At 41.5% G+C, this 13,709-nt stretch overlaps 1 protein-coding gene across 1 annotated transcript; it reads right to left on the bottom strand.

Annotated features, from left to right (window-relative positions):
• Positions 1 to 156: 156 nt before the first annotated feature.
• On the bottom strand, positions 157 to 13,709 carry scyl1 (SCY1-like, kinase-like 1). Its single transcript, XM_067599475.1, has 18 exons — positions 13,504 to 13,709; positions 10,355 to 10,495; positions 9,160 to 9,282; positions 8,824 to 9,050; positions 8,606 to 8,696; positions 7,982 to 8,137; positions 7,496 to 7,654; positions 7,218 to 7,325; positions 6,744 to 6,857; positions 6,482 to 6,637; positions 6,173 to 6,361; positions 5,177 to 5,252; positions 4,864 to 5,061; positions 4,091 to 4,239; positions 3,911 to 4,000; positions 3,454 to 3,771; positions 2,068 to 2,146; positions 157 to 1,748 (listed from the first exon to the last, which is right to left on the bottom strand). Exons 1-18 carry the CDS (start codon positions 13,609 to 13,611, stop codon positions 1,624 to 1,626), a joined length of 2,607 nt encoding a protein of 868 aa, XP_067455576.1. The 5' UTR covers positions 13,612 to 13,709; the 3' UTR covers positions 157 to 1,623.

Raw genomic sequence — 13,709 nt, forward strand, 5'->3', positions numbered from 1 at the left:
GGTCTGTTGAAATGTTCACCTTTGTTGTATTGTGGTGTAAGCAGCAGAAATCTCAGATATATGTCTCAAAACCTGGACAAATAAAAACCTCTTTTATGGGTACATTTACTGAGGAGTAATATGACAGCAGCCTTTAATTTAAAGAAGAAACATACGTTAATTTGAATTATATTTATTTTTAGAATAGCTCACATGCTACATGATTTGGACTTTGTGAAATGCATCCAGTCTTCCTCAGTCCACCAAGACTAATGCAGCATAGTTAATTGGCTAACAATCCCATACCAGGACATTTGCTCCAATGGTGATCGCTGTTGATTGTGTCAGCTGGCTGATCTATACAGCATTTTGTATGGTGAGTAACACCCAACCCAACAATACTATATCCAACACAGACAGGCAATATGGGGTCTCACTGAAAGGTTTGATGAAAACACAGAATCTGCAGGTTTGGGACATTTCAGATCTAACTTTTAGTTCTGGGACGTGATCCTACAGAGCAGATCTGCAATATAAATAAAGGCACAAATAAAAAGAGCAAAAGAAACTTATAATCTCCTTTACCCCGACCACACCCAGTACCATTAAAACCCAGTGATGGGTAAATGTTACATCTTCAAATGATCCTAAAATGCATGACGAGACCTTCAACAGACTAAAAAATAAATCTTTTGATTCCACAAACCCTCCACCACAGCGCTATACCTCATGGGAGACAAAGGAAACATAAAGTTCCCTCGATATCAGTCCTCCAGCCTCTTCTTTGTGTCCGAGCTGCTCCGCTGTGTGTCTGGAGTGCACGTTATACATTTACAGATCTGAATCCAGTCAAATGTGTCACCTGTCAGACCAGGTCAGTACAGTAAAATACAGTGTTGTGTGTGCAAAGTAAACTCAACATGTTTGTCATTTCTGGCCATGGAAGCTTTTGTTAGGCCACACAAATACACAAGTGCATGCACGGATTGATTTAAAGTCTGTAAGTTAGTGACAGCTGAACTAAAACATTCATAACCACTGTGTGTGTGTGTGTGTGTGTGTGTGTTTCTGTGTCTGTGTGTGTTTATACTGAAAAACATTCAGTATATTAATAATACGTTTGATTCTGAAATTCTGATATATATATTTTTCCATTTTTAAAAAAAAGTGTCATTTCTTCATGTCATTTTAAGACAAGATGCACCATTTATATACATTTACTTTACAACGGAGACTTTGTGAGTTATGGATTTAAAAAAAAAAAACAGAGGGGGGCATATTGTGTGATCAACTCGAGCCTCTGCTGCGAGTGGTGCTGAAAGTCTCTCCACCTCTCCGTCTTTACCCTCGTTTCCTTTCTTTCAACTCGATTACTGCTTTTTCCTTTTTCAGCCATCTCTCAGTTTCTTAATGATGAACAGCAGAGAATCTCCAGGCTGAGAGTCGTCTACTGAGCAACAGCGACCCTTTCCTCTCCTCATCAAGTCCATGACGAGGACTGTTCACAGTATTTTCCTCACTGCTAACACTCCTGGTCCTGTACTTATGGAATGTCGAGCCTCCATCCACCGGTCCGGGTTCAGTCACTGCAGTCTGTGCCCCTCCCTCTCCGTCCCCACCCTCAGATCTTTCTTTCCATCTCCATCAGTCCAGTTTGCGTGCGCCCAGTTTGAGAGGACCTTTAGCAGCTTTGCGCTCCGCCCGCTTCGCCTCCAGCTCTTTCCTCCTCTCCTCCCGTTTCTTCTTGGACAGCTCGGCTTTACTGAGACCTGGTGGTCGATACAGAAAGACAGGCAGTTCAAAGAAAAGGCATAAAGTGGCTACATCATAACTATCTAATGGGAATACCTGAACAGAAGTAAGTATACAGAAAAAGTTCTGGTGAATATTTAGAGTCAGAGGACTAAAAAGGCTCCATTAATGAGAACAGATGCCACAAAAATCACATAAAACCAAAAAAACTCAAACAGATGATTGGATTTTTATAAAATGTCCAACTAAGTGTAAATGTGACATCTGTTTGCAGCTCATTTTGACCAATTAAAAAGAGTCGTGTTTCTGATGAGGGAGGCAGGCCGATAGACTTACCCTGGCTTCCATCCACCGACTCCCAGCTCTCCTCAGCTCCCCAGTCTCCTGTTGCCTCTGCGGCCCATCCATCTGCAGCCTGACCGGGAGAAAACACAACACACGACTCAATTAAACTGATCACACTGACCCTTATATTCCTGACTGCACCCCTATTGTATTCGTTTCATGTGCGTGCTTTCATAACCTAAAGATCATGCTCTCATTAAGGGAATGCAGTATTTTAGGTGGTTGTTCTTAATCCAGATTGTACAAATTGCGTCATTATCTCAACAGTTTTGTTTAATGTCCCCTTGCCTCGTCTTTACAAGCCAACTGGTCTAAAAACAAAACACATTATATTCATACTTGTATGTTAAGAGATTTGAGACTTCAGTAAAACATCCAGCAAAACCATCTGCAAACCTTCACTGTGATGGCTCTGATCTATGACAGTGAACGAATGATTGTGAACACAGTAACTGCTCTGGAGTGTCTCCTATTCAGTAAAAAAACAAGGGGTGATGCAAGTATGTCCACCAGCGCTCTATGTCACAAAGTTAATGAAATAATGTAAAACATAATTAGTGTATAATTCACCAGCCTAGTGATGATCAACAACAGAAATCAGACACCGAGCTGTAAGTCAAAACAGATGCTGACGCCCCCCTGTGTCAAACATAAATCCAGCTTCAGATTTGACAGCACTAAGCGTCTCCCGTCTCCCTTCTTCTCCTCCTCCTCTTCCTTTATCCCTCTACTTCTGATCTGATGGTAACATCAAGTGTACTGTTATTTGTATTTGATCACATTTTTTTCACAACAACAATGTGAATAGTTAGCTGTGCACAGTCGAACATTCATTTAAACATGTAACTAGAGCTGCAACAGTTGGTCAATTAATTGATTAGTCAATTGACAGAAGATTAATCACCAACTATTTTGGTAATGGATTCATTGTGAGTCATCTTTTTAAGAAAAAATGTCCAAATTCTCTGATTCCAGCTTCTCAATGTTAATGTTTTCTGGTTTATTTAGTGAAAATCTTTGGGTTGTGGACTGTTGGTCAGAACAAAAGACGACATTTGAGGACGTCACTTTGGGCTCCAGGAAACGGTGAACGTCATTTTTCACCATTTTCAGACATTTTATAGACCACACAACTAATCAAGAAAATAATCAACAGATTAATAGATAATTAAAATAATTGTTAGCTGCAGTCATACTTGTAACAAATAAATGAGGATGCAGCATTTTTATCTCTATTAAATGAATCGATCTGTTATCTTCATCTTGTGATTCACAATTTCTCTCAAACTTTTTTTAAGTTTCAGATCTTATCAGCACAAACTGAATTTGTCTCTCTATCCTTTACTCTTGCGTCTTGTTGCTTCCCTCTCTCCTCACCGTGGCAGCAGTGCCGGCTGTGTTTCTCTGCGACACGCTGGCAAACAGGTCGTTCTGATTGACTCCTTTGGTTGTGCTGCTGCTTTCCCAGTTGTACTCGCTGGCTAACCGCACCCCCTCAGGCAGCGGCAGCGTCTTGTCAACTGAGGTCGTGTCCGTCTCCTCCTCGCCCCAGTCGTTGCCCCAGCCTTCCTCGCCTGCAGAACTCTGCCCCTGGCCGTCTTTCTCGTTGGACCAGCTGTCGTCGGCGTCCCAGCCAGAGCTGCTCCAGTCAGAGCTCTGCTTTTTCATCGCCATGGAGGACGACGTCCGGCCCACCTAGATAATAACAAAACAATCAATTCATCCGCCCAAAAGAAGACATTTTTATCTTTTGCTTCTCTTTCATTTGATATTATTGTGATTACAGTAGTGTTAGGTTTATAAAAGCAGTCTGGTGATATTATAGGACACATACTCCTCTGTCACTGGCCTTCTTTTTGGATGATGACATTCCTGACCAGTCAGTGGTCCAGTCATCAGTCTCAGTGTGAGCTTTCTCTGGATCCTTAGTGGGAGAAGCAACATAATCTAACATAAACGTATGTGTCTCTACAATTATTAGCAATCTTCTCTTTCAGAAGTGTTGAAATCGTACCTCTAAACTTCCCCAATCTTCCTCGTCGTCCCAGCGGTCTCCTATTGGCTCGTCGTCATTGTCCGTCACTTCTGGAGTCTGCGATTGGTTGGCACGGCTAGAGGCAGCATGGTGAGTCAGAGAAGCTTGTGGAGTTTTATCTTCAGAATCTGTGATAGAAAGAACGAGATAAAGAATAAAACAGTACAGTACATAGTCTATACTTCTGGCAGATGTGAAGACTAAACACCTATCCAAACATAATTCAATGTTGGGTGGTGTGCTAATATAAGGATATATAACATCATTAACACAGATGCAGCACATTATTGTGCAGATCCCAGCTGTACTGCCATTCTACTAAACGTCTCTCCAGGCTCCCCTCACTGCCTTTCTATTGTACACAACCTGAATTATTAATCATGAAGCTCTTATGTGACTGAAAAATAATTTACTAGCATGTTTCCACAGGCTATTATAATGTCATACAGATAAGGTGGCAGAAGTGTCTCATGCAGTCTGACTTCTTTTGTTTGCCTTCATCCAGTTTATAATATTTTGTTGACTCTTATCAGATACGTGAGGAAGAGTCTTATTGTTTGACAACATCTGACAACATTTTTGCAGTGACTTTAGTATTAAGGAACATTCTCCTCTCCTGATTCTTTGATTTAGCATGAATATCGTAACTGGATATCACGCAATTTGAATACTGGAACCCAATTAGCATGATCAGGCTAAGTGTTTGTCAGCAGATAACACATAAGGTCCCTGCACATCCACTATATCCCTACCAGGTACAGTTGCTGCATCAGTGGCGCTGGTAGGGCCGGTGGCATTGGCAGGATCACTGCCCTCAACCGCTACACCTCCCTCTGTCCCTGGAGCGTTGCGGATCAGCTTAGAAGTTATCGTCGACATGCCGGTTACAGCCCAGCCGGCCCAGCTGGAAGAGGCACCTGCAGGCTGAGCGCAGGACGCTACGTCCTTTTCTGCAGGACAGACGGGAGAGAGACTTTCATGTAAAAATTCCACTCGCTGGTTTTCTTACTGACTGAGACATGAATGTAGAAAGCAGGTTGCAGCTCAGCGCGGTGCGTTACATACCGATCTCAGCCAGCTTAGTCGGATCTTCTGACACCGTCTCCAGCTTGGAAATAAAACTCTTGATGGCTTTGAACGCCTGACAGAGAGGAGAGGGTAGAATAGCACATTCTGAGTAAAAACTCTGCATTAATTTTCCATGATATGGTAACAGAAAATGTTATCTACAGTATACAAGTGGTTAAACATCTAAATATGAAGCTGAATTATTTAGCCAGAAAGAGGTGGTAAAGTTTGGTAAAAACAACTGGCATCACAAGCCAGCTAGAATCTAGAGTTGATCGTTGCTCTTGACACTTCTGAGCTCTTAGACTCATCCAAAAAATTTCATCTGGGGTCACAGTGTCTTAAATTAAACAAGTAAAGCAGCGTTTGCTAAGCTGCTGAGCATCATGAGTCAGTAATGATCCACTTTATATTCTTAGTTAATATGTTGACATTTTGCTGAAATTTTAATCAAAGCAAAGAATCTGCTGTTATTTTGTTCTTAAATTATCTATCTTCTCTAATTAATTTTGTAATAAATACTGTTGTTGTAGAGACCAGGCTTCACTGTGCTGCCTTATTCTGCTGTGTGACGGTAACACTTATTGCTTGTGTCTCTGTGAGAGGAACTGATAGAGGGCAGCAGAACCCAAAATGTTTTTCTCTAGGTTGTGTTGTTCTGCACCTTAAAACAGACAAGCTGGCAGATGTGTGTCGTGCAGTGTTAACATCTCATATTACTGTATGTTGGGGAGAGTACTTGTATCAGATTACTATAATTAACCATTCACCTGAATCCAGCCTGTTCTTTACTTATCTAATAGGGGCAACAGTAACAAAAAAGTAGAAAATCATGAAATCAATTAAGTCAAACAATTTCTGTAACATTTTGTGGCTGACAAAACACTTTTGAATTTACTTTAAATAATGAGTAACAATATTAATTTGTAGATGTTTTCTTATCTGCACAGTAAAGACATCATGTAGTGATAAATCCCTAACAGACATGTGTACCTGGTCCCTGACGCTCTTATCAGGGTCAACAGTTATAGCACAGAGCGTGGGTAAGATTCTGGCAGCGATCTCCGTTACACTGTAGTAGTTGTGTGTGGCGGCGAATCCCAGCACGCCGGCGGAGCGTGAAGCTGGGAAGGGGTCTTTAGTGGCTCGTGAGAAGGCGGAAATCAAAACACGCTGTCGAGTCTGTGGGAAAAAAAAGGATGAACATTTAAATAGGAAACTAGTGTAGGTGGACTTCTACAGAAAGCTGGTTGGAAAACATCAGTTCAACATATTGCACAGAACGGTGTGGGAGTGGTTTACCCCGGCGTTGAGGTAGGAGGCAATCTTGCCCAGGCAGACGGTGGTGTTGCAGCGTATCGGGCCTTGTTCATCTCTGGCCTGCAGCCTGGCAAAGTGCCGCATCAGCTCCTGGTTCAGGTTGGTCTCATTCAGTTTGGGAGCCAGAAGCAGCATAGACTGGAGGCGGAGAGACAGAAAAGTAACGGCTGCAGCAGGCTGACAACATACTGAAGAGAAGTAACATATATTAAGTCCTCCTGGGTTGTAGTTTGAGTTTGAATACCTTAACAGTCTGTTCTCTGATGGCAGGGTTGGTGTCTGTGAAGCCATGAACAACGTGAGGGAAAATCTGGGAATTGACTGCTGCCTCATTCAGATACTGAATAAACTGCTCCATCTGAAGACAGACAAACAGACAGAGAGGAGAAACAATGTTAGATTCAATAAATGTTTTCATCCTGTAACACAGACTTTAAAAAAGCAGATAGTGTGGCAACAAAATACCCAAAATACCTCATTCAAACCTAATTTCTGTGACATATTTAAAATATACAGTATTTCCAAATGTCTGAAACATTTGTTCAAAGCTAACATATTTTGATATGAGTCAGCTTTTCAATTGTCCTGTCATTTAAGTCATGGGGTACAAATCCTGGTGGTTTATTAAGCTAACTTTTTGCTCTCAGGTGCTTCTGCATGGAGGGTGGAAAGTGTCTCCATGAGTCCTGATGAAACAGGCCTTTGGTAAGTTAAGTACCTGCTGCAGCAGTCGTATCCTCATGGCTCGGTCTGTGGAGGAGAACATCTTCACAATGACAGGGATAATCTTCTGTTGATATTCTTCAGCTGACAGGAACTTCCCCACCTGGCAGACAGATGGAGATGAGATTCTTTTTAAAAAGCTGAGCAGAGACATAACTTCCAAATGTTTACTGAAATGAAGTGCGCTCTCGGATATTAATACCAGTATAAGATTTGACTTTGTTTGGAAAATGTTTTTGTAAATGTTTAATTTATGCTTAGGTAGGAATTTACCTTAAAGAGGGGTGTGAGTACTACGGCGCCTGCATTGCCAAACTCGAAGGCTGTGAGCAGTTGAGGCAGGACCTTGTGTTTACAGAAGTCTTCAGGAAAAGAGTCCAGATTGTCACTCAGATCCTGGAAGAACTGCTGCTTCTCAGCTGGCTCCTTGATCTGGAGAGGATCATTTTAGACAGAAACTTTTAATATAATGTTACCTTAAAACCTGATTTTCACAGTTAAATGAATTTTCCAAGAAACAAATGAACTGAATAACTGCTATGGGTGTATTAGCACAACTTATCCCCAGTACACTACAGTTTTCAGAGCTGATAAGATGGCAGAGTTTAGTGCTTGCTTCTCTAAATTAAGCAATGTTCCTGCCAGAATAGTGCCACAAGAATTTGATTTGTTTCTATCATGATACTTTAGGTTGTGAAACACCACTGTAATAACCTCTGTTGTACATGAATAGACTTGTCTTTATATGAGTCTATGGACCTGGATCTCCTCCAAAAAAAGGTTGCTCTCCACAAAGCTGTTGCTGAGGAATCCTCCCGGGGTTCTGCAGTTCTGGAGGAACCGGGCTGGGTTGGGACGTGCGCGGGGGTTCGCGCCCACCAGCTCGCAGTAGTGAGGGACGAGGGCTTTGGGGACCTGTGGGCACGGAGAGACACACGGCACTGTGAGCTACAACATTCTCAAAAAAGCACATGACTGCATTTTATTTTCCATTTCAACAAAGATTCCTTTGAGATGTAAAAGCACTGTGAAAAAGTCAACCTCAAAGTGCTACAGATGAAGGAAATGGAGAAAGCTGTGGTCAACATTCTTAATGCAGATCTCTAGATAAATATTCTCTGTTTATCAAATGCTAAACTGGGCTGTCTATGTGTGTATGTTGCCCACTTTAAAAGGCAGCTTGGCAGTAACATATTAGAGAGAATGGAGAGCTGAGCTCCGAAGTTCAATCTGACATCTCTTCTTATCATGACTGAAATATTAAGTCTTGATTGCAAAATAAATAATAGATTTATATGGGATGTTTTAGTGAATGTTGAACACTAGAAGTTTCTCCAACATCACACATCATGAATCAGTGATGATGGTTCAGTAATTATATACCTTTCCCAGTGAACGAAGGGAGGAAGTGCGAGGTAGTGGCCCGTTGAACACCTCCCAGATCAGACAACCTAGCCGCCACACCTCCCCTGCCCTGCAACAAACATACACACACGTTTCTTCAGAAAAACAGGATAAATAACAAATAAACAACATAACTTGAATTTATTTATCTTTATTGTCTGCAATAGTCCTGTTATGAACTTCCTCTAAACTCTCACCATTTCTCTCCACTGCTGTTGGGCATCTCCGGTGGGTCATATTTTTCCATGTCTGGGTAAACAACCTTAGGGGCGGGGAGTGCGACCCCGCTTGGGTCACCCTGCTCCGGGGCCACATGGTCGAGTGCTCCTAGCTTCCACTCCCCAGCTCGATCCACAAAAACAGCCCAAACACCCAAGTTGTTGTGGAGCAGGTGGCAGTCATTGACCAGGAAACTCAGAGCTTTCTGTGGGAGGAGGCACAGAGATCTTACAGAGGACAGCTGACAGAAATCATTGAACTATGGCTCCCCTGAGACCAAATATCAGTTAGTGCTCTCTGATCACCCTCCTCACCAGTATCTGGTGCAGTCCCCAGGAGACCTCCAGTTCACTAGATCCGCCCTTCTCTGCCTGGGCCTTCAGGTGGACAGCCAGGGGCGTCACCTGCTCCGTAACTAGGTACAGACTCTTCTCTGTCTGTAACAAGCAAGAGGAACTTTGATTAATGGCTGTTTTATTGTACAAGCTAATCTTTAATAATACTCAACTAGAGGGATAAATGACAATAGAAGCTAAAATTTAAAAGAAGGTACATTTTTAGGACTCTGGTCATCACCATGTACTAATTACATGGTAAAATAAAAGTGGGTAAACAGAATATCTGATGCATTCATGATCATTATTGTAAACATTATTGTTCAATCACTACAGATTTCTATTAAAAGACATTATATGGGAATGCCGCGGTGGCCTAATGGTTAAGTCCACAGTTCGGTACCCTTGTTGTATGTCATGTCATACCCCTCTCTGCTCCCATGTTTCTTGTCACTCTCTACTGACTCTCAAATAAAGGCAAAAAGGCCAAAAAAATTAACGTTGAAAAAAAAAAAGATAATATATGTAAATACTGAATTCATACCTAGATCTACTCAACTACAGCAAGTGAAACACAGCTCAGCCTTGTACACACAGTCACATTTAAAAAGACTTTTTGACAACTTCCCAGTTGCTACTCCATTTCTGGCATTGTCAGAATTAGAAATATACAATACAACCAACTAACAAGGACAAGGAGGAAACAATGAATGGACAAGAAGGGCTTTGCTAGTCATGTTTCCCTTGTATGTTTAATTTTCGATTCATTCTTTTGGCAAGTCATGTAAGATGCACCGATTTAACATGGACAATAGTACGCTAATGGTTCACCGTAGCTGGACTATATGTGGAGGTATTTTAAAATCTTGTTGAGCAAACAAAAGTGAGAAAACTGCAGTGCGCTACTCACTATGACTACTGTGCAAATATTAAAGCCCTACATTGCAATATTCACACTCACCTCTATCTGAATGCAAACATGCAGAGAAGAGCAGACAAGACATTTAATTAAGTGATAGTTACATGACAATTTTGCACCATCACACAAGGCTCATCACTACGTTGCAACATGTTGCTAAGCAGGCCGAACAACGTTTTCCTCTAAACAATTACAGTGGGTGTGAAATGACTGACACACACACACACACACACACACACACAAATACACACATACCTCCAATCCATCAACATAGGCCAGGATGTTTGGGTGCCGAAGGGTCTTCATACGCTTGAAGGCAGCCTTGGCTAGCTGGGTCTGCTGCTCTGTTCCCTGAGCCATCTCGTACAGGAACACAGACACTGGCTCTCCGCTGGTCTGAGGACACAGGTTGGGGTGACATGAGTCATATTTAAACCACTACTATATTAAACATTAATAACTTAAAGTCATAGTCAAAATCAAACACAGTACTATCATATCACCACATAATATTGTATATACTATAAAATTCTCCTCCACTCAAAAATATGTTTTCTTCTTGTTCCTTCAGTTGGATGTTTGAGCTTCACTGTGCAGAATGATGTATGTGCAGAGTTTGACACTAAAAGGCTGTTTTCACATTAATCTGTTGAAAGTGGAAAGTTTCTCTGAGCTCATTGACAACCTGATTTTAAGGGTCGGGCCTATGAGCAGGATTTGTGACATCACAACTAGTTTTGAAGCCAATCCTGGTTCAATAATCAACTCACACAAGTGTGATGTGGAAACTTGAAGCCTCCAGTGCAAAAACACTGAGAATGGACTTTACAGTGAAGTAGGAGACATCTTGTGTCCAGCAGTTAAATTTCTGAGATTTAACATATTTATATATTTATAGACCCTGGATTTTTTAATGAGAGGGAAGGAGAAGACTTGCGTATGGTAATTATATTATTTTTTTCTCCTAGAAAAACCATATCAGATACACATTATTGGGAGTATTTTTGTATGTGTAGAGGCGGATCTTTTACCTCTTAAACTCCACAAGGACGCCAGCGTCCTCGGTCAACATTACTGTCTTTTAGGGGCTGTAGTGGGCTCAGTTTTAAAGCTAGTGGATATACTGGTGTCACATGAAACTAGACAACCTAACGCATCCATTGGTACCAACCATTGGTACCAGGTCATTGGGAAGGGGCCCAAATAATGCTCCAGAGTTCGGCTAAATTTTGGCGAGGGACAAACTGGCATGGCCATTTTCAAAGGGATCCCTTGACCTCTCACCTCAAGATATCTGAATGAAAATGTGTTCTATGGGTACCACCGAGTCTCCCTTTACAGACATATCCACTTTATGTTAATCCCATGCCATTTTGGGCAAAAACCATGCAGTTTTTTGCATGGACTATAAATGTGTCATTTTCGCCTATTCTAAAAATTGTGTATTTGAATATTTCTGCATACTGGGGTCCCTCAACAGCTTTGGAATTGTGTAAATTGGGTATGACTAGAAAGCTGAGACTCTTGTGGATTAATGAGCCCAATTGTATTCATGTGTCAAGATGTTAGTCCCCACAGTAGCCATTTTATTGTAGTGAGACCATTTTTTGAAACTTGAACTCACCTGTATAAAATGACTTAAAATGACCTCTAGGATAATCACAGCCTCAAGAAACTTTACAACCACAAACTACAGACCGAGGGCATTCAGAGGATGTATGGCTTTCCAAGGTATTTTGACAATAAAAGGGTTTCGGAGCAATTTCCAGAACAGAAGTGCTCGCCATCCAATCGCTGAAAAAATGCAATTCTTAGACAAATGTCAAAGGTTTTTGATACCAAATCACAGCATGAATTTTTCTATGGTGTTCCTCAAGGTCTCTGTGTCTTAATTTGGTATTTTGGAGGAATTTTTGACCATTTTTATTAATTGAGTGGTCAAAAATTGTTAAATTCAGCACTAAATCTGTGTAACAAATAGTATCAACCCAAAAATTGCTGCAATCATTTATGAGACATAATTGAGCAGGGGAATGGCCATTATAATGTTCTAAGCCCTTATATCCTCTAAACTTTCAAAATTTGAATAGGTACCTAACCAAAACACAATGTCTATTACAGATTTAGGACTAGAAAAACTTGACCCCCAGTGCTGAACTGCATCTTAACTTTATCTTCAGGTTCCCAGCTTTCAGATGATGTATACCACCTCTATGTGGCATTTAACGTTGTGGATCTCCCTAAAGATCCCCTGCATATAGCTCTATGGTAGGGTGGGGAGAGTGGAAGAAGTTAAAGAAATTACAATTAACATGATTCAGGGTAATGAAAGTAGGAAGCTGGTGCTTGGCTGTCATTATCGATCCTTGCAGGGACGATGATTGAGGCTCTCAGCGACATTAACGACAACAGTCGGTTTTGTTAGTAGCTGTCAGCGATGAGGGACGAAACCTTTATTACAGCGATAAAGCATCAACTTGACAACGCTTTCAATTACAGATGTTAACTCGGCTAAAACGGGGTGACGTGGCGAGAAATACGTGTCTGTCTCCCGGAGTAAACAAAGCCTGAGTTCACTTCGTTAGCGAAGCCCGACGATAGCGTCACATAAAGCAACCAAACGACTTAAATCAGCACTGACAATGAATCAGCAATACAGACAAGAAACATACAGACACGACTGATGAATAACCACGCCGGTATAACAACGGACATCGTGTGTATAGAGGCTAAATCAAGTAGCGAACAGGCACTAACGTTAGCCGGGGTTGCGGTTTAACGAGTGACCGTGTTAATTGGTGACTCTCAGCAGAATGCGTAGCGGTTGCTCGTAGTGACGACAACCGTTGGGGAGTAAAACGTACAGAACAGCCTTCAGTTTTACTTCAATCAATTTTAAATACTAATCTGTGCTTATTATCTACGCTAACCATTTGCGTATATTAAAATGTGCGCAGAAAGACGTATTCACCTCCCGTAACGTTTCCGTATCCTTGGATTTTATACCGTTAACTTATCCCAAATCGGAAAGGCCCATATTCAACTAATGAATCTGTATAATAGTACTGTAGTGTTTTGCTAATCTATATTTTCCCCACATTATAAGTAACTTCAAGAAAAGTGAACGCTTGTTGTTGTCATACAAAAAGGACCAGACGAATAACTTTATATACTGTATTGAACACATGATTGAACATTCAATTTAAGTAATTTAAAGCTTTTACAAGGATAACTATGTGTTCTGTTTTTATTTTCAACGGCTGCCGTCACTACGACAACTACGACGCATTCGGCTGAGAGTCACCAGTTAACACGGCCACTCTTTAACACGCAACACCGGCTACAGGCCTCCCGAGCTATCGCTAACCGTTAGCGCAGCATCGGCGGTGGGCTTTTTTTTTTACCTTTCGCTTCCCCCGATGTAATGTCCATATTCCAGACTTCTCCTGGGTGTCTGGCAGAATTTCATAAGCAAAGTCTTTGACAGGATCCCTGGCAAAAAAGGACCACATCTCCTCTTTCTACCACACCTCATCAAACACACACAAACAGCGACAGGAAACTTGAAACAGACTGCAGCTGGACGGCTAGCTTGCAAGAGGAACGAATG

Source organism: Thunnus thynnus, chromosome 9, assembly GCF_963924715.1.
Source record: "Thunnus thynnus chromosome 9, fThuThy2.1, whole genome shotgun sequence".
NCBI classification, from domain to species: Eukaryota; Metazoa; Chordata; class Actinopteri; order Scombriformes; family Scombridae; genus Thunnus; species Thunnus thynnus.

Coding starts and splice junctions, on each gene's coding strand:
- scyl1 (XM_067599475.1), bottom strand. CDS start 13,611: ATGTGGTCCTTTTTTGCCAGGGATCCTGTCAAAGACTTTGCTTATGAA. Junction 8,697..8,823: donor AACAGCAGTGGAGAGAAATG/GTGAGAGTTTAG, acceptor TGTTTGTTGCAG/GGCAGGGGAGGTGTGGCGGC. Junction 4,001..4,090: donor AAGATTGGGGAAGTTTAGAG/GTACGATTTCAA, acceptor TCTCCCACTAAG/GATCCAGAGAAAGCTCACAC.